This window comes from Platalea leucorodia, assembly GCF_965183815.1.
Source record: "Platalea leucorodia genome assembly, chromosome: 6".
NCBI classification, from domain to species: Eukaryota; Metazoa; Chordata; class Aves; order Pelecaniformes; family Threskiornithidae; genus Platalea; species Platalea leucorodia.
In genome coordinates this window covers 86,128,517-86,147,063 of record NC_138828.1, presented here as the reverse complement: position 1 = coordinate 86,147,063, position 18,547 = coordinate 86,128,517, and the positions used below count along the sequence as shown (strand labels likewise).

The 18,547-nt window shown below is 62.2% G+C and overlaps 1 protein-coding gene across 3 annotated transcripts in view; it reads left to right on the top strand.

Moving 5' to 3' along the window:
* Positions 1-5,149: 5,149 nt before the first annotated feature.
* Positions 5,150-18,547, top strand: part of DYSF (dysferlin) — a 106,454-nt gene continuing 93,056 nt past the window's right edge. For 2 of the 3 annotated variants that reach the window (XM_082315930.1, XM_082315928.1), the window contains exons 1-11: positions 7,895-8,011; positions 9,961-10,016; positions 10,779-10,870; positions 14,520-14,625; positions 15,751-15,865; positions 16,008-16,201; positions 16,370-16,498; positions 17,204-17,266; positions 17,458-17,508; positions 17,601-17,631; positions 18,386-18,501. In XM_082315930.1, the coding sequence (XP_082172056.1) occupies positions 7,918-8,011; positions 9,961-10,016; positions 10,779-10,870; positions 14,520-14,625; positions 15,751-15,865; positions 16,008-16,201; positions 16,370-16,498; positions 17,204-17,266; positions 17,458-17,508; positions 17,601-17,631; positions 18,386-18,501 (1,047 nt within the window). In that variant the 5' untranslated portion in view covers positions 7,895-7,917. Of the gene's footprint in view, positions 5,254-7,894; positions 8,012-9,960; positions 10,017-10,778; positions 10,871-14,519; positions 14,626-15,750; positions 15,866-16,007; positions 16,202-16,369; positions 16,499-17,203; positions 17,267-17,457; positions 17,509-17,600; positions 17,632-18,385; positions 18,502-18,547 lie in introns of those variants that run through there. The other variant, XM_082315929.1, reaches the window with a different exon arrangement.

Below are 18,547 nucleotides of genomic sequence, written 5' to 3'. Positions count from 1 at the left end.
GGGACCGAGTTTGCTGCTTTATTTTGGGCTGTTTTTCCCTGCTTTGTTCCAGTCCGTGGGTCAGAGGCCGTGGAGCTCAGCAGCGTGGCTGAACTTTGTAACCTGCTCTCGGACGTCGCTCGCTGCTAGGCCTGGGTCTCTGGCTGGCCTGCTCTGAACGGTGGGTCGCGGTCTGGACGATGACCGATTTTGCTCTGAGCTTTGCTTTTTCAGCTAGCCACCTTGCATTTATTTAAAAGACTGTTTTTTAAAATCCACTGTTGCCTTTGCCGCTCCTTCAGACTTCGGGTAGTTTGGCTGAATTATGTTCCTGCAGGAGGAGTAAAGCAGTGTCCCTACCTGTCCAAGGAAAATGAGAGGCTTTGTGGTTCTGCCTGGTGGGGCTGTCACAAGTCGTACCTGTGCCATAGCTGCTGCAGAAATCCTTGTGCCTTCTTCCTTGTGTCTTCAGACCGCTGATCAGTAAAAGCACCAAAAGAAACCGAACCTGGGGTTTAGCAAAGGAAGCCCCTGCGCGTCGCTGCTGCGAAACGCGTTCCGTGATGGGAGGTGATCCCGTGAAGTCCCTCAGTCTTGCAGGACCTCGCTGCTTCAGGAGCAAGCGTGTGCAGAAAGGGGGACTGGCATTTCGTGTGCTGAGGCTGTCGAACGGCCGGTAAACGTCTTTAAATACCCGTGCGCCGCTGCAGCCCCTGGCGTGCGTGTGCGAAGGACAGAGCCTGCTCTGGAGGCTCCCGAACGCCGGCTTTGCCGTGGGCTGTTGGTGAAGGCGACGGAGCTGGTGCTGTCTGGCAGGCAGGTTACTCGGGAAGTCAGGAACAGAGCTTCATAAACTGCAGATTATTTTTGGTTGGGCTTTTTTTTTCCTTTTTCGCTTCAGTTCCTCAGTAAAGAGCGCTGCCGTGGGCGAACTCGCTGCCGTGGGCGCTGGCCAGTCGCCGCGCCGGTCTGTCCTGGCGGGTCCAGCCCCGCGTCAGGAGATGAGCATCTCGAACACGCACACGAGGGATTTAGACCAGCAAACACTTGGCAAGCCGGCAGCGTGATTCAGGGTAAGAACGCCTGTGCGCGAGTGCACATGCGCGTCCATCTCCCTCCTCTTCGCTGGCTGCTGGGAGGAGCCGTCCCCTGCTCCGAAGGAGGGAGCCGTACAGAGGAGATCGGTTAAATAACGTTTAACTGCTTAATTACTCTCCCGTAGTTATCCATCATCTGGTGTAGTGACCCGTCTCACACAGTTACCCATCTCAGTTATCTTCTAGGATTCTGTGATTCATATGATTCTGTGGTCCGGTTGCTGTGGGGTTAGTAGCAATTCATCTAGAAGAGAATTTAAAGATCCTGTCTGAAATAACGGGGTGCAACCTGGAATTCGGTGGGACGAGCCTGCAGGAGGCCTCTGCCGCGCTCCCCGGCGCAGCTCCGGAGCTTTGCAGCCTCCCCAGAGCGTGGGACGTGGCTTTGTCCCGGTCGCTCCCGTCTCCACAACGCAGCCTTACGTGTTTGCGCTTCGGCGTTTCCAGAGCCCCTCTCTGCAGTCAGGAAGGCGATTTATTCGGTTTCTTGCCCTGGTTTCTCTTTGTTGCTTTTATCTGTGCAGAGGACGAGAAAACAATGTTGTTCTCCGCTCCTGCTCTGGCCGTGCAAGCTTCGGTCCAAATCTGCTGAGCGCAGGGAGGGCTGAGGAAGGGGTGAGCACCCGGGGGAGCGCCCGTCTCTCTGGGCCCTCCGCCTTGCCCGCCGGCTCCCGTGCCCCGCTCCGGGGTGGCAGCGGGGTGGAAGCAGCCCGAGCTCGTCCTCCTGCCCCTCTTTCCCCCTCTTGCACCCCCCAAACGCTTCGGGGCGATAACCACCCTCCCGCACCAAGCTTGACGTGGTTTTACCAGAGTCCTCCTGGCTTTAAAAGCTTTTCCTAGAGAGATGCTGAGAAATCCTCCGCCACGCGAGCAGCTGGGCAGTTTTAGAGGCTGCTCCAAGGGTGAGGCATTGGCAAACGAAGAAAACGACGCAGCGTTTAATGGGATTGCTCCCGGCCCTGCCCTGAGCGGGTCGGCGGGAGTTTGGGGTGGCTTTGTGCCCGGGGTGGGCGAGGACGGCGGCTCGGGGGCTTCCCCTTGGCTCAAAGCCCCGCCGCCCGCTCCCTTCCCTGCCTGCTCCCAGCCCGAGGCTTCCTGGGGCCGGGAAGATGGGATCCAGCATCGCCTCCCGTCCGGCTGCGAGGCGGAGCGTGACCCTGGCGGGTGTCGGGGTCCGGCGAGGGGGACGTATCCGTGAATCCCGGTTCTGCTCCGCATCCCATTCCCGGCTCCCCGGACCCGCTTTGTGCCTGGCCCTTCCCTTGCAGGTGCCGGAACGTCAGGGTCCAACCAGGCGAGTGCTGCAGCGGCCCCGGGGAAAGGGGCAGGAGCTGCGGGGGCCTCTTAACGGGGAATTTAGAGGGGAAAAAAATGGCCTGTCCCCCCAGGGTGCTGCGGGGAAAAACAAAAAGAAATCTAGGAAAAATGAGGTTAAAAAAAAAAAAAAAGTGAAACACCATTTCTGAACGTTGCTCCCCAAAATGTGTGGTGCTGCGCTTCATCCTGTCGCGTAACCCTGCTGCAAGTAAGTTTATTTAGAAGTTTATTAAACTGGCCGCGGATGGCGGGGTTTCGGTCAAACCCTGGGGTTTTTGCAGCGGCTTTGCCCCTGCCCTCGCAGGGTTTTTTCCTCCCCCGTGCCCGCGAGCAGCCCGGCCCCAGCTCGTTCTGGTGTTCGAGGGTCTCTCAGAAGGAACGGCCCTCGCAGGGCTGGGGCGTGGGCGCGACGTGGCGGGGATGGGGGTGCTCCGGAGAGCGGACGGACGGATGGCTCATAGGGTCACAGAATCACAGAATCGTTAAGGTTGGAAAAGACCCTTAAGATCATCCAGTCCAACCGTTAACCCAGCACTGCCAAGGCCACCACTAAACCATGTCCCTCAGCACCACGTCTCCCCGGCTTTTAAATCCCCCCAGGGGTGGGGACTCAGCCCCTGCCCTGGGCAGCCTGGGCCAGGGCCTGACAGCCCTTTGGGGGAAGAAGTTTTTCCCAATACCCAACCCAACCCTGCCCTGGCGCAGCTTGAGGCCGTTCCCTCTCGTCCCAGCGCTTGTTCCTGGGGAGCAGAGACCGACCCCCCCGGCTCCAGCCTCCTTTCAGGCCGTTGCAGAGAGCGATGAGGGCTCCCCTCAGCCTCCTCTTCTCCAGGCTGAGCCCCCCCAGCTCCCCCAGCCGCTCCTCCCCAGCCTTGTGCTCCAGCCCCTGCCCCAGCCTCGCTGCCCTGCTCTGGCCACGCTCCAGCCCCTCCATGGCCGCCTTGGGGTGCGGGGCCCAGCGCTGAGCACAGCATTCGAGGGGCGGCCTCACCAGTGCCCAGCGCAGGGGCACCATCACCTCCCTGCTCCTGCTGGCCACACCGTTCCTGATACAAGCCAGGATGCCATTGGCCCTCTTGGCCACCTGGGCACACTGCTGGCCCGTGTCCAGCGGCTGTCGACCAGCACCCCCAGGCCCTTTCCCCCGGGCAGCTCCCAGCCGCTCCTCCCCACGCCTGCAGCGGTGCCTGGGGTTGCTGTGCCCCCAGGGCAGGACCCGGCCCTGAGCCTTGCTGCCCCTCACCCCGGGGCCTGGGCCATCGCCCCGGCCTGGCCAGGTCACGCTTGCTAACTTCCAGTCATCCGGGACCTCCCCGCTTGACCAGCGCTGCTGATAAATGATGGAGAGCGGCTCGGCCAGCTCCCCCGCCAGCTCCCTCAGCACCCTCGGGTGGATCCCATCCGGCCCCATGGACTTGGGCGCATCCAGGCGGAGGAGCAGGTCGGTGACTGCCACCTCTTCGACGACCGGGGCTTCATTCTGCATCCTATCGCCATCTCCCAGCACAGGCGCCTGAAAGCCCCCAGGACGACCAGCCTGAGCAGTGAAGGTAAAGGCGGCAGCCTCCTCCTCGTCCTTCGTGCCGATCCAACAGAGGAGGGAGGTTCGCCCTGGCCCCGGACGGACGGGCCCTTGGGAGGGGACCCGTGCTCGACACCCACGGCAGACGCAGGGAGCGAAGGGGACGGAGCCGTGGCGGGGGAGTGGGGCGCTGGGGACCCCGGGCCCTGCCCGCTCCTGCGAGCGCCCTCGGTTTTAACCTCACCCATAATTAACGTTTCACCCCAAATCCACGCAATTACGCTGCCCGAGAGCTCCCGCTTGGGTGGCCGATGGCGGTGGCGGGGCGGTGGGTGGGTGCCTGGCAGGAGGGGTGGGAAACGGGTTTAGAAAAAGCCAAGAAGGGTAAAAGGGAGCGAAGGGGCGAGCGTGGGAGGGAGGGAGGGACCTCGCTGAGCCCCTTGCTGGGAAACCCAGGGGTAAAAATAGCCTCCCCGAAATAGCCGGGCCCCGTGGCCGTCCCCAGCTGTCACCGCGCGGTTGGTCGCGGCCATGCCAAGAGGAGAGATGGTCTCCCATCCCCCAGCTGGGGAAACTGAGGCAGGGGAAGGTGCAGCGGGATGGTCCCCGTGCACCCACGGGTGCTGGTCCCAGTGGGAGCCCGGGGTGGGGGCTCGCGTGCACCCAGCTCTCCCGCGCCACGGCCGGGGGTGCCGCGGGGTTCCCCCTGCGCCCAGCTCGCCCCCAGCCCCCCGTTTCCCCGCCCTGGAGGTGGCGTTGGCCCCCCCAGGCCCGGCCCTGCCGCCGCGGTGAGGGGCTGGGGCTGCGCCCGGGGGCTCCCCAGCACCTTCCCAGCGCCGGGGCGCTGACCCCGCCGGGGCCGAGCCCCGTTTGGGGTCCTGGGGGGGTCCTCACCCCTGCGGGGAGCGACCCGAGGTAAGCGCCCTGTCCCCTTGGGGGGTCGGAGCCAGCCCCCCGCTCCTGCGGGGTCCCCATGGGGGGGCTCCCCTGCCCTTGCTGCGGGGGGGGGGGGGTCCCAGCCCCCGGCCCCCCCCCCCGGGGGCTTCACCAGCCCCCTCCAAAGCCCTGGGGGGGTCTCCCCCCCCCGCCTCGCCCCGGGGCCGCATCCAGCCCGGGCCGCCGCCGTTCCCCTTTAAGAGAGGCGGGGACCGGGCGGGGGCGGCGGGGGCCGGGGCCGGGGCCGGGGCCGGGCCGGGGGGGCTGCGGCGGGGCGGGAGGGGAGGCGGCCGGGCCGGGCCGGGCCGGGCGCGATGCTCCGCGTCTTCATCCTCCACGCAGAAAATGTCCGCACGCCGGACGCGGACATCAGCGATGCCTACTGCTCCGCCGCCTTCGGAGGTGCGGGGGTGCCCCGGGGGGCGGCTCCGGGGGGCGGCACCGGGGGGTGCCCCGGGGGGCGCCCCGGGCTCGGGGACGGTGCTGAAAGCGGGAGGGGGGGGGGTCCTGCATCCCCAGCCCCCCCCGCCGTGGGGTCCCCCCCCCCCCCCCGATGTGCGGGGTCCACGCAGCCCCGCCCGAGGGTCCCGTTGTGGCGGGAGCCCATGGGAGCCCCCCCCCCCCGTGGGGAGCGGGCGGCTGGGGACCCCCCTGTGCCCCCCCACGGCGGGGGGGGCGGCGGGGCATAGCGGAGCGGTGACAGCGGCCGCCCGGGCTATTTCTGGCTCCCGCTCCGCTCTGGGGGGGCCGGGGGGGGCCGGGACATCGCCTCCCTTCCCCGTGACCCCCGGGGGGGCCCGGGGCCGTCCCACGGGTGTACGGGGCCGGTTGGGTGCTGGGGCCCCCCGGCCCCCATCCAGCCTGGGGCCCCGATCCCCCTCCAGGGGTGACAGGAGGAACGAGGCAGCGCCTGGCGCTGTCGCGGCTCCTTTGCGTCGCTCTGGGCGTCCTTGGGATGAAAAAGCACCTTTTTGGGGCTGGCCGGCGGGGGTCGGTGGCAGGAGAAGCGGGGCCGGGGCTCTGCGGCCGGGGCTCTGCGGCCGGGGGTCCCTCCCCAGGGCCGGGGGGCCCCGTCCCGCTGCCACAGCGTCCCCACGAGTGGGCACGGCCGCGGGAAGCCCCTCGCCCGCTGGGCCTGAGCAGCAGCGGCTGCTTCTTCCTCCTCGTACGCCCTCATCCTCGCCAGCCGGCAGCGCGCAGGGCTGTGACGAGGGGACAGGGAAGGGGGTGGCGGTGGGGCCGTGGCCCCCCAGCCACCGGTGCCAGCTGGGCCCCCTGGCCGGGGCTGCGGGGTGCTCGGGGTCCCCCCCGCGCTGGCACGTCCCCGGTGGCGTGGAGCCCCCGGGTCTGGGAGCCCCCGGCTTGCGCCGTCCCTGGGGCGCGTCACCCCCGGGGTCCCGGTGCTCCGGTGTCCCCAGGGTCCTGCGCGCATGCCATCTCCCGCGTCCCGCTGCTCGGGCATCCCCGGAGGCGGTGCACCCCCGGGCTCCGCTGCTCGGGCACCCCCGCAGCTCCCAGCACCCCTGGGTGCAGGCGCTTGGTCACCCCGGCCTCGCAGCACCCCCAGGCCTCTGTGCTTTTGCACCCTTGGGGCTTGCAGGAGCCCTGAGCCCCGGTGATTTACCAGCCGCAGGGCTTGCAGCAGCCCCGGGCCCGGTGCTCGGCACCCCCAGCTTGCAGCACCCCCAGCTTGCAGCACCCCCAGCTTGCAGCACCCCCAGCTTGCAGCACCCCTGGTGATTTACCAGGGCATCCCTGGGTCCTTGCCGTTTATTTATTATTTCCAGGACTTGCAACATCCCCGGATCCCAGTGCTGGGGCATCCTTGGCGCCTGCAGCATCCCGGGATCCCGGTGATTTATTTCCTATCCCCTAAGCTCCCAGCGTTCCTGGTTCTCGGTGATTTAATTTACCATCTCGGGGCTCACAGCATCCCTAGATCCTGGTGCTGGGGCATCCTCGGAGCCTGCAGCATCCCCGGATCCTGGTGATTTCATTTCCCATCCCTGCAGCTTGCAGCATCCCTGGATCCCGGTGCTCGGGCACCCCTGGGGCTTGCAGCATCCCCGGATCCCCGTGATTTATTTCCCATGCCTGAAGTTTGCAGCATCCCTGGTTCTCGGTGATTTAATTTACCATCTCGGGGCTCACAGCATTTCCGGATCCCGGTGCTGGGGCATCCTTGGAGCCTGCAGCATCCCTGGATCCCGGTGATTTATTTCCCATCCCTGGGGCTCACAGCATCCCCAGTTCCTGGTAATTTAATTTCCCATCCCCGCAGCTCACAGCATCCCTGGATCCCAGTGATTTAATTTACCATCTCGGGGCTCACAGCATCCCTGGATCCCGGTGCTGGGGAATCCCCGGAGCCTGCAGCATCCCCGGTTCCTGGTGATTTATTTCCCATCCCCAGAGCTCCCAGCATCCCTGGATCCCAGTAATTTAGTTTACCATCTCAGGGCTCACAGCATCCCCGGATCCCAGTGCTGGGGCATCCTCGGAACCTGCAGCATCCCTGGATCCCAGTGATTTATTTCCCATCCCTGCAGCTTGCAGCATCCCTGGATCCCGGTGCTTGGGCATCCCTAGGGCTTGCAGCATCCCCGGTTCCCGGTGGTTTATTTCCCATGCTTGAAGTTTGCAGCATCCCTTGTTCCCGGTGATTTATTTCCCACCCCCGGAGCTCCCAGCATCCCCGGATCCCGGTAATTTAATTTACCCTCTCGGAGCCTGCAGCATCCCTGGATCCCAGTGCTGGGGCATCCTCGGAGCCTGCAGCATCCCTGGATCCCGGTGCTTGGGCATCCCCAGGGCTTGCAGCATCCCCGGTTCCCAGTGATTTATTTCCCATCCCCGGGGCTTGCAGCATCCCCGGTTCCCGGTGATTTATTTCCCATCCCCGGGGCTTGCAGCCTCCGGAGCGGCCGCGCCGAGGCGCTCCCGGCCCCGGGCACCTCCTCCCGGCGCCGGGGAGGGCCGGGACGGGGAAGGCGGTGATGGGGGGCCGGATCCTGCCCGGAGCCGAGCCCAGCTTGGCCTCACCGTACCCTGCTCCATCTCCCAGCCATGTTGCGTTGCTTGCTCCAACGAGCCAGCCACCTCCCTAAATTGGAGAAGGGGGACAAGCAAAGCGATCCGGTTGCCAGCTTGAGTTTTCGAGGTGAGGGGACCCCAAATCTGGGCTGGGGTGGGCAGCGTTATTGCTTTTTGCAGCAAACTCCAGCAAAGCCCGGCTTCTGCGGGGCGCCCGGCCAGGACGTACGTCCTGGCCGGGCGCCCCGCAGAAGCTGGGCTTTGCTAAGCTCCATCCTTATCCTAAATCCTTACAATCCTTATCCTAAATCCTTACTGTGGCTTCAAGCGCTCTTCCTCCGGCGTTTTGGGGTGCGCAGGGGGGTGGGGGACAGCGGGAAACGCCGCTGCCTCGGTGGGAGCGGGGATTTTTCCCGGGCTGGGGGGATTTGGGGACGGTCATTTAGCGCTGCCGCCCGGTGTCACGGCATCTAAAAGTGATGGGGGCGAGCGGGACCTGGCTTTGCTGCAGGGTGCTGCACCCTTGGGTGCTCCCAGTCGCTCTCATTAAGGTCTTTTAATTACTAATATGAGATTGAGAGAAAAACCCCTTATCCAGGGGGTCACCCCATTGCCGGGGGCACCGGCGGATGGAGGTCCCGGGAAGGGAGCGCTGCCTTTGCACCTCGAAAGCGCTCGCTGCAGGATGTCGCTTTGTTGGTTTTTTTTTTTTGGCGACCGTTTCCTGGCGGTGGAAAATGTCCATTTTTAGAAAAAAAAAAAAACCCTAAGGAAAGGAAAGGGATGAGTGGCTTCTGACCCAGCCTTTCCTGCGCTGGGTGGGGGGAACGGTGCTGCTGCCCCTGCCCCGCCGCCGCCGGGACCCCTCCAGTTCGTCCCGCGGCGGTGCTGGGTGTTTGCCCGGGGTGGGCTCCATCCATCCGCTGCCAAGGCGGAGAGCAGCTCCTGTCACGATCCCGAGGGCGCGGGGGGAATTCCAGGGCTCCGCGTCCCAGGAAGATGAGGCATAAGCAGGAGACGTGCCGTAAATCGGGGATATGTGAGGCCTCTCGGGCTCGGGGATGCTCTCCAGAGGACCGTCTCAGGGCGATGGCAGCTCCGCCACCCTCCCGGCCCCAGCTCGGCTCCGGCGGCCGCTTCAGCTCGGGGCCGGGAGGTTTAGCAGAGCCTCTTTAAAATCTGAAGTAGGAAAAGATGAATTTAATCATGCTAAAACAACAAAAAAAAGGAGAATATTTTGAGTGAGCGGCTTGGGCTCCCCACCAGTCCCGGGTGCCGTACCCGCAGCCTGGGGTGCCTATATATGCGTATAGGGCCCTGCAGGGCGCTGGGCCGCTGTCCCCCGGGGTTTGAGTCACCGCTATTGTTCGGCTCTTCCTTTTCCTCTTCCCCCGGTCCCTCCCGTGGCGCGGCCCCTCGGGACCCAGCGGGCCTTGGGCCGGTGTTCGGTGTGACGTGAGGGTCGGGGTTTTGGGGTGCAGCTTTGGGGGGGTTCCTCGGGCAGGGCTGGAGCCCCCCGGCACCGGGGCTCCTTGGGACGTTGGCTTTGGGCTGCTTTTACCTGCTGCCGCCCGACTCTGCTCCCCGGGACGGCTGCGGCCCCATCCCTGGGGACCAGGTGACAGCATCCCCGTCCGCATCTTTTGGGGGTGTCAGTGGGCCAACCCCCCTGTGCAAGCATCCGACCGCTCTCGCAAGGGCTCTGGGTCCCGCCTGGGACTGTACCGAGGTTTGGGTGGGGGGAGGAGGAGGTCTGGGACCCCCAGTGGCACCTTCCAGCCCAAAAACCCACCCAGCAGCCTTTGGGAGCCTCCTCTCTGCCCTGCTCGTGGGGAAACTGAGGCACGGCACATGGAGGTGGCTTGCCCGGGGTTTTCCAGCAAGGCTTGTGCAGGGCTGGGGCTCGAAGTGGGTCCTGGAGGCCGCCTGTGCACAGCACAGCCCAACCTGTGTGCAAGGAGCGGGGCCTGATCCTGCTCCTGGGAGCTCCGGGTGTTGCTGGGGGCTCTCAACCCCACCAGTGCATGGGGGGGACCGGAATTCTGGGGTCTGAGCCGTGTGCGTTACTCCCCGCAGGCGTGAAGAAGAGGACTAAAGTCATCAAGAACAATGTGAACCCTGTATGGAACGAGGTGAGTGTGTCCCCGTCCCCGTCCCCGCGGGGGACAGCCCGGGCACGGAGGCTGCCGTGGGACCCGGGCGCAAGCCCAGCGAGGTGCCCCAAGCACGAGGGGCTCGCGGGGGCCCGGGGGTGCCACCCCACAGAGGGTTTGGGGACGGTTCCCATCACGGGCAGCTTCGTATCCGAAATTCCCGGCATCGATGCTGGAGGAGCGGGGCTGAGCTGGCTCCGTACTGACCGGTGCTCCAGCCTCTTCCCCTTTCATCGAGATCTTATCAGGGCTAAGCACGCACATTAAAAGAAGCTGTTTAAAAATATTGCAGCTCGAGAGGGAAACAAGTGTGTTTTACTCATCAGCCTGGCCCAGGGGAGGATATTTTTTCCAGCCCCTTCTTCCTTCTAACCCTGACTTGTGCTTTCATGGGTCAGAATAAAAAAAAAGGGTTTTGGTGAGCAAACTAACAGCGTTTTGGTACAGAAGCACCGTGTGTCAGCTCCCATCATTTTCTCCTTCACTTTTAATCCACGACGAGGGGAAGGCCTTTCCCTGGGGAATGTTTTTTCCGTGGGTGTACTGGGATGTTTTGCTCCGGGGTGCTGGTGTTTGTGCCGAGGGGCCGGGTCGGGGCTGTCAGTGCCGTGATGGCAAAGCGGGTCTGGTGCTTTGGTTCTCCTCCGAGAGCCGCCGGCGGTGCCGGAGCTGGTTGATGCTGGTGTGAGCATCACGGCCCTGGCTGGACGCTGATCCTGGCTCCCCTCTCCTCCCCTCCAGGGCTTCGAGTGGGATCTGAAGGGAGCTCCCCTGGACCCGGGCGCCGAGCTCACCGTCGTCGTGAAAGACCATGAGACCATGGGGAGAAACAGGTGGGAGAAGCGTGGGGTGCCGGCTGCGAGCCCCCTGCCCTGCTCCCCTCGCCGGCACAGCCCGCGCACGCCCCAGGCTTTGCAGGAGGGGGCTGGGGAGGGCAGCGAGGGGATCTGGGCTCTCCCCGGGCAAAACGCGTTGCTCCCTGGCACCGGCTGCCCTTTGCGGCGGGGGCGGCTGGTGGGAGGCGAGAGCGGCATTTCTGGGCTCTTTCGCTCAACGGCCAGGGACAAAACCACAGCCTTTGAGGGCAGGGAGCACACAGGGACCCTTGTGCCCACCGCCGCCCCCGGCTGCTGCACCAGCACGGCCGCCTGCCCCGGGAGCAACGCCGGCACCGCGAGGCCATGGTGATGGGCACTTGGCCGGGGAGGTGTGAGACGGCAGCCAAGCTCTTTTCCCGAACGCGCGTTGCCGGCGGAGCTGGGAAGGGCGGCGTTTGCAAAACAAACGAGCCGGGGCGGCTTCCTTTCTCACGGCAGCTCCTGGTGCCCCTCGCTCCGGGGGTGGCAGAGGTTTCCCCGTGGGGTCGGGGTCTCCCTCCTCGCAGCGGCTGCATTAGGAAGGAGGGTGAGAGCAGATGGCAATGCCACCTCCAGCCCGGGGACCCCCAGCCTGGCCACCCCTGGCAACCTGTGTCTGCGTGCGGGGCTCCTTCCACCGGGATTGTTGCTCGCACAGGGAAAAAAATATAGGAAGTAATTTATTTTTGCTCCGGTTGGGACGGGGAGGACAGCCCTGGCGTGAAGGATCCCGTTTCCAGGGCTGGAGCCGATGCTGGATTCACTCTTGGGCCGGAGGCCAAGGGAGGTGGAAATTGGGTCCGGTCCAGCTTGGTGGCGTCGAGTGTCTCTATAAATAACGCGGGGAGGATGGGAGAAGGGTCCCGGCTCCCGGTGCAGGGAGATTTCGTCTGCCTGCGTGGGGAGCAGCCGCTCCGCCGCGACCCTCAGGGACCGCGATGCTCTCACGAGTGGTCCCCTCTCGGCCACGAAGGTGACGGTGGATCTTTGGCTTTTCCTTCCCTCGGGAGAAAATACTGAAATGCTGAAACAGGGCAATTACTGGTGACTGGCAGTTAATGCCCTGTCTCGGCTGCTGTTGCTGTCTGAAATCACAGGGTCACAGAATGGTTTGGGTTGGAAGGGATTTTAAAGATCACCTGGTTCCAACCCCCTGCCGCGGGCAGGGACGCCTCCCACCAGACCAGGCTGCTCAAAGCCCCATCCAACCTGGCCTTGAGCACTGCCAGGGATGGGGCATCCACAGCTTCTCTGGGCAGCCTGGTCCAGTGTCCCACCACCTTCATCATAAAAAAATGTCTTCCTTATGTCCAATCTCAACCTACCCTCTTGCAGTTTACAACTGTTGCTCCTTGTCCTCTCACTACAGGCCCTGGTAAAAAGTCTTTTTCTGTCTTATAATCCCCCTTCATATATTGAATGGCTGCAGTCGGGTCTCCCCAGAGCCTTTTCTTCTCCAGGCTGAACAACCCCAACTCTCCCAGCCTCTCTCTATAGCAGAGGGGTCCCAGCCCTCTGACCATTTCCATGGCCATTTCCCCTCCAGCAGCTCCATGTCTGTCTTGTGCTGCGGACCCCAGAGCTGGACGCAGGGCTCCAGGGGCTCTCAGGAGTGTGGAGCAAGGGGCAGAATCCCCTCCCTTGACCTGCTGGTGATGCAGCCCAGGACAGGGTTGTCTTTCTGGGCTGCGAGTGCACATTGCCAGCTCATGTCCAATTTTTCATCCATGAATACCCCCAAGTCCTTCTCCGTGGGGCTGCTCTCAACCCATCCATCCCCCAGTCTGTACTGGTACTGGTGATTGCCCCAGCCCAGGTGCAGGACCTTGCACTTGGCCTTGTTGAATCTGGTGATGTTCACATGGGCCCACTTCTCAAGCTTGTCCAGGTCCCTCTGGATGCCATCCCGTCCCTCGAGTGAATCACCTGCACCACTCAGCTTGCTGTCATCTGCAAAGCTGCTGAGGGTGCGCTCAGTCCCGCTATGTCAGTGACGAAGATACTAAATAGTATTGGTCCCGGTACGGACCCTTGAGGAACACCACTCGTTACTGGTTTCCACTTGGACATTGAACTGCTGAGCGTAAGTCTTTGGACGCAGCCCCCCAGCCAATTCCGATCCATCTAACAGTCCATCCATCAAACCTATATCTCTCCAATTTAGAGGTATGAATGTTGTGGGGGACCGTTCCAAAGGCCTTACAGAAGTCCAGGTAGATGACATCCATAGCTCTTCCCTTGTCCACTGATGCGGTCGCTCCATCGTAGAAGGCCACCAGATTAGTCAGGCACAATTTGCCCGCCGTGAAGGCACGTTCGTTGTCTCTAATCGCCTCCCCTCCTGCCGTATGTTTCGACATGTCTTCCAGGAGGATCTGCTCCATGATCTCATCACGCTGTTAGGTCAGCACAAAGCAGTTTGAGGGCTTTCCTGGCTCTGGGTGGGGAGGAGTTGGACAGCAGCACCGGACCCGCTCCCCGGCCAGCCCTGGTCCGTGGGGGGACCGGCACTGCCGCCTGGGACGGGAGGCGGTACGGTGCACGAAGGGTTAACCAGAAGCAGCGCACCAGGGAGATGCTGAAACTCAGTAGGGGAAAATCAGTTTTATGGTGGTTCAAAATCCTCCTGGATGGTGGTGGCACTGTGTGCCACCAGCCTTGGCTGCCAGCCCTGATCTCATCCACCTCCGGTGAAACCCCCGACCCCTTGTGTCCCTCTTTTCTCCGCTGGCAAAGAAAAACCCATCAGCGCTTCGGTTTATGGCTCCTGGTTCCTCAGCGTGGACTTGTAGGTGCTTTTCCTTGATAAAAAGGAGACAAAGTCCCCAGAGATGCTCGCCCTGGTTGGCTCGCCCGGGCGGGGTCTGAGTCACCTGATGACTGTGCTCTCCTCATCCAGACTGTGCTCTGCCCTAGAAAGGTTGGACCAGATGGTCCCTGAGGTCCCTTCCAACCTGGTATTCTGTGATTCCATGATGCATGCTCCCGTCCTCGCCGGGCAGCTGCCGGACGGGGATGCTGGCAGGTCCCCCCCTTTGAGGGGCTGGAGCGTGGCCAGAGCAGGGCAGCGAGGCTGGGGCAGGGGCTGGAGCACAAGGCTGGGGAGGAGCGGCTGGGGGAGCTGGGGGGGCTCAGCCTGGAGAAGAGGAGGCTGAGGGGAGCCCTCATCGCTCTCTGCAACGGCCTGAAAGGAGGCTGGAGCCGGGGGGGTCGGTCTCTGCTCCCCAGGAACAAGCGATGGGACGAGAGGGAACGGCCTCAAGCTGCGCCAGGGCAGGGTTGGGTTGGGTATGGGGAAAAACTTCTTCCCCCAAAGGGCTGCCAGGCCCTGGCCCAGGCTGCCCAGGGCAGGGGCTGAGTCCCCATCCCTGGGGGGATTTAAAAGCCGGGTAGACGTGGTGCTTGGGGCCATGGTTTAGTGGTGGGCTTGGCAGTGCTGGGCTAACGGTTGGACTGGATGATCTTAAGGGTCTTTTCCAACCTAAATGATTCTGTGATTCTGTGATTCTGTGATTCTGTGATTCTCTGCCCCTGCCCTCCGCGTCGGTCGCTGGTGCCCGGGTTTGCACCAGCCGCGGTCCTCGGCCCCGTCCCCTGCTGACCCCCTGTTGCTCTTCACCCCCAGGTTTTTGGGAGAAGCCCGAGTGCCCCTGCGAGAGGTCCTCTCCTCCCCCAGCCTGGCGGCCTCCTACAACCTCCCCTTGCTGGACACCAAGAAGCAGAGCACTGGGGTGAGTCCCTGCATGAGGACCAGTGAGACCAGTTTGAGCAATGTTCCTGCCAGTTGCACCTCCCAGTTGGAGACCAATTTAAGCAACGTCCCTGCCAGTTGCAGCTCCCAGTTGGAGACCACTATGATCAATGTCCCTGCCAGTTGCAGCTCCCAGTTTGAGAGCAGTCTGAGCAATGTCCCTGCCAGTTGCAGCTCCCAGTTGGAGACCAATTTAAGCAATGTCCCTGCCAGCTGCAGCTCCCAGTTTGAGACCAGTTTGTGCAATGTCCCTACCAGTTGCAGCTCCCCATTTGAGATCTATTGAAGCAACGTCCTTGCCAGTTGCAGCTCCCAGTTGGAGACCAATTTAAGCAATGTCCCTGCCAGTTGCAGCTCCCAGTTGGAGACCAATTTAAGCAATGTCCCTGCCAGTTGCAGCTCCCAGTTAGAGACCAATTTAAGCAACGTCCCTACCAGTTGCAGCTCCCAGTTTGAGACCGCTACGATCAATGTCCTTGCCAGTTGCAGCTCCCAGTTTGAGACCAGTCTGAGCAATGTCCCTACCAGTTGCAGCTCCCCATTTGAGATCTATTTAAGCAACGTCCCTACCAGTTGCAGCTCCCAGTTTGAGAGCAGTCCGAGCAATGTCCCTGCCAGTTGCAGCTCCCAGTTGGAGACCAGTTGTCTCATCCTGGGCTCTTTGGCTGGGAGATTTACCTTTCAAGGAGCAAAACCAGTGGCTCGGGTGGGGAGCACTGGGATCACCCCTCGCAGCCCGTTAAATCTTGCATCTCCCTTTTGTCCTCGAGCCTTTCCCTGGCTCTGCCTCGGCATCTCCCTGCTTCCCGCAGCGTCCGGCCCCGGCTCAGCCTGGCCTGGGGCTGCCATCTAGCGGGACGGGGACCAGGTGGTCACCCTGCTGGGACCCCACATGTCCCTGCTGGGACCCCACATGTCCCTGGGACACCTCTCCCTGCCGTTCCCCTGCTCTGTCCCTTTTTCCTGGCATTTGCCAAGTTGCTGCCACTTTTTTGGCTGCGTCCCCCTCGCCTGAGCAGAACATCACCGGTGGCATCGGCACCGGGGCTCAGGCCCCAGGAGAGTGTTTCTGGACACCGTATAATGATTATTTCCTTTTTTCCAGGCTTTCCTCATCCTGCAAGTGTCGTACATACCCCCACCGGGAGCTGCCCCCCTGTTTCCCCCGCCGGCATCCCCTGATCCAGCGCCAGCTGCTGCTGAGCCTGACACGGTCACTGGTAACCACAAACCTTCGTGTGTAGCACCAGGGGGGGATGCGTACCCCCACGGCATCATGTTTTTCGCAGCTAGACCCCTCACCCTGCAGTCCCACAATGCCTAGCCCCATGTTGCTCATGTCCTCCATCTCCTTTCTCGCAGAGACGGCCGGAGAGGAGGAGACAGAGGATCAGGCTGCAACAGGGGATGAGACGGAGCCCTCCTCCTCCTCGGGGCCGCCGGGCTCCGAGCCCCCCTCGCTGCCCCGCAAGCCCCCCGTGCACCACGTCCAGGGGGTGAAGCGGAGGAGGAGCTCACCCAAAAAGCCTCTATCCAACAAGCCGCAGGACTTCCAGGTGGGATGAAGCTGGTGGGGATGAGCCGCTCTCCTGAACCCACCTCCCCGAGTCCCCCCAACCTGTCCCTACGGGGGGTTTATCACCCGAGAGGTGCTCCCCGAGGTGCCCATCCCGGGGTAGGACCACCCCCAGTGACCCACTGCCCTGTCCTCCCTCCCATCCCAGATCAGGGTGAGGGTCATCGAGGGCCGGCAGCTCCCCGGGGTCAACATCAGGCCTGTGGTGAAGGTGACGGCCGCTGGGCAGACCAAGAGGACGAGGATACGCAAAGGCAACAGCCCCTTCTTTGATGAGGTGAGGGGGGTCCCTGCTCCGGGGGCACCAGAAAAGGCTTGGGAGTGCTATGGGTTGGGCTCCTGAGTGATGGAAATCCCGGTGCAGCCCAGAGGCTGGGATGCAGCGATGGGGACTGCAATGGGAGAGAAGCTCTGACGGCAGCAGGAAGCCGCAGCGAGCCCTTCGGCAGGTCCAGCATCCCCTGCCTTCATGCCGGGCTCATCTTGGTCACCTTCTTGAGGTGACTCGTGTCCCAGAGCCACCGGTAGCATCCTGGTGGCATGTCCTGGGCAGGGCTGCACACGGGCAGGGCTGGGCACCGCAACCGGGCGTGCAGGATGGGTACGCTCAGACAGCCGCAGGCGGCTTGTCCCCAGCCCTGTCCCCAAAACGGATGCTTCAAGCCTGCCTTTTGGGATGTCCCCAAAGCCTGCTCCAACCTGCGCCTGTGCTTTATTTGGAGACCCCCAGGAGAGCGGGTCTGGATGTGCCTTTGCAAACCAGCCCAGCAAAAGCAAACTGGAGGCTGTTGCTCACCAGGGTGCACCAAAGTCACCTTTGGGACGCTGTTGCCATTAACGAGGTGGGGTCTCACCTAAGAGGAGGGGAAGAGGCTCCAGCCTGTGGAGCTGGGGGCATGGGAGAGGCTGGGAGGTGCAAACGTGGCCCGGGGGGAGGCTGGGGCAGATCTGGGCCTCACACTCTCACCCCTCTTTCCTACAGACTTTCTTCTTCAATGTCTTCGAGTCACCGGCTGAGTTGTTTGACATGCCCATCTTCATCACGGTGAGCTTCAGCAAACATCATCCCAGCCCCTCGGGAGGCTGGGGCGATGCTCGGGGCCGTCGCCCTGTCCCCCTCCCTGCGGTGCCCAGGGAAATGCTCCCCTATTTCCCAGGAGGGCACATGGAGGGCGGTCCTCCACCCTGCGGGAGTTTGGGCTGGATTTACCGTTTTTCCTTATTTTCATTCCACAGGTTGTGGACTCTCGGTCTTTCCGGATGGACTCAGTGATCGGGGAGTTTCGGGTAAGGCTGCCCTCCCTCCTCTTCCCCCCTGTTTTTCGCCACGCTGACCCACGGGGTGAACGCTGGCATTTCTTTTTTGTTTTGTCGCACAGATGGACGTCGAGACCATTTACTCGGAGCCAAGTGAGCCCAGCGGGCGGGCGGGATCCGGGCCAGGGTCACCTCCCGTGGCTGGGGGGGGTCGCTTTGGGAAACCCTTTTTTGGGGGCCAAACACCGGGGAAACGCACACACACATCACAGCTCTCCCATATATGAACCCAGACGTGTCCCTATATCCATCATCACCACCCATTTCTCTTCCCTTTCCCAAGATGTACATCCTTGAAGGCTTTCAAATCATTGTGCCGCCGTCTCGCTGGCAGAAAGCCCCACCAGCGCAGCCCAGCTCACTTTTTTTTGTCTTGAGTCTGGCTCATTGTTTTATCTTTTATCTTTTATTTTTATCTTGAAGAAGATAAAATAATGCTTATAAAAGATTTCCTACCCTAATCACTGCAGAGAAAAGCTTGCTGATTTTAGCTGTAGAGTTAAGACCTACAAGGCAAATCCCTTAATAACAGGCTTTAACTTTTGGTCAGCCCTGAACTGGTCAGGCAGTTGGACTAGATGATGGTTGTAGGTCCCTTCCAACTCAAATATTCTATTCTATTCTATTCTATTCTATTCTATTCTATTCTATTCTATTCTATTCTATTCTATTCTATTCTATTCTATTCTATTCTATTCTACTCTACTCTACTCTACTCTACTCTACTCTATTCTAAATAAAATTAATGTAATATTTATTATACCCCCCCCCCCAACAGCATCCTTGAAGCCGTCTCCCTGCATGCCTGAGGACCAGCACGTGGGTTTCAATCTCTTTTCTCCCCTAGAACACGCTTTTCTCAGGAAATGGCTGTTGCTCTCTGACCCGGAGGACTTCTCCGCGGGGGCCAAGGGCTATCTGAAAGTCAGCTTGTTTGTGCTGGGGCCTGGAGATGAAGCTCCTGTGAGTATCGCCCTCGGTGCGATGGGGGGACCTTCCAACCGTGGCA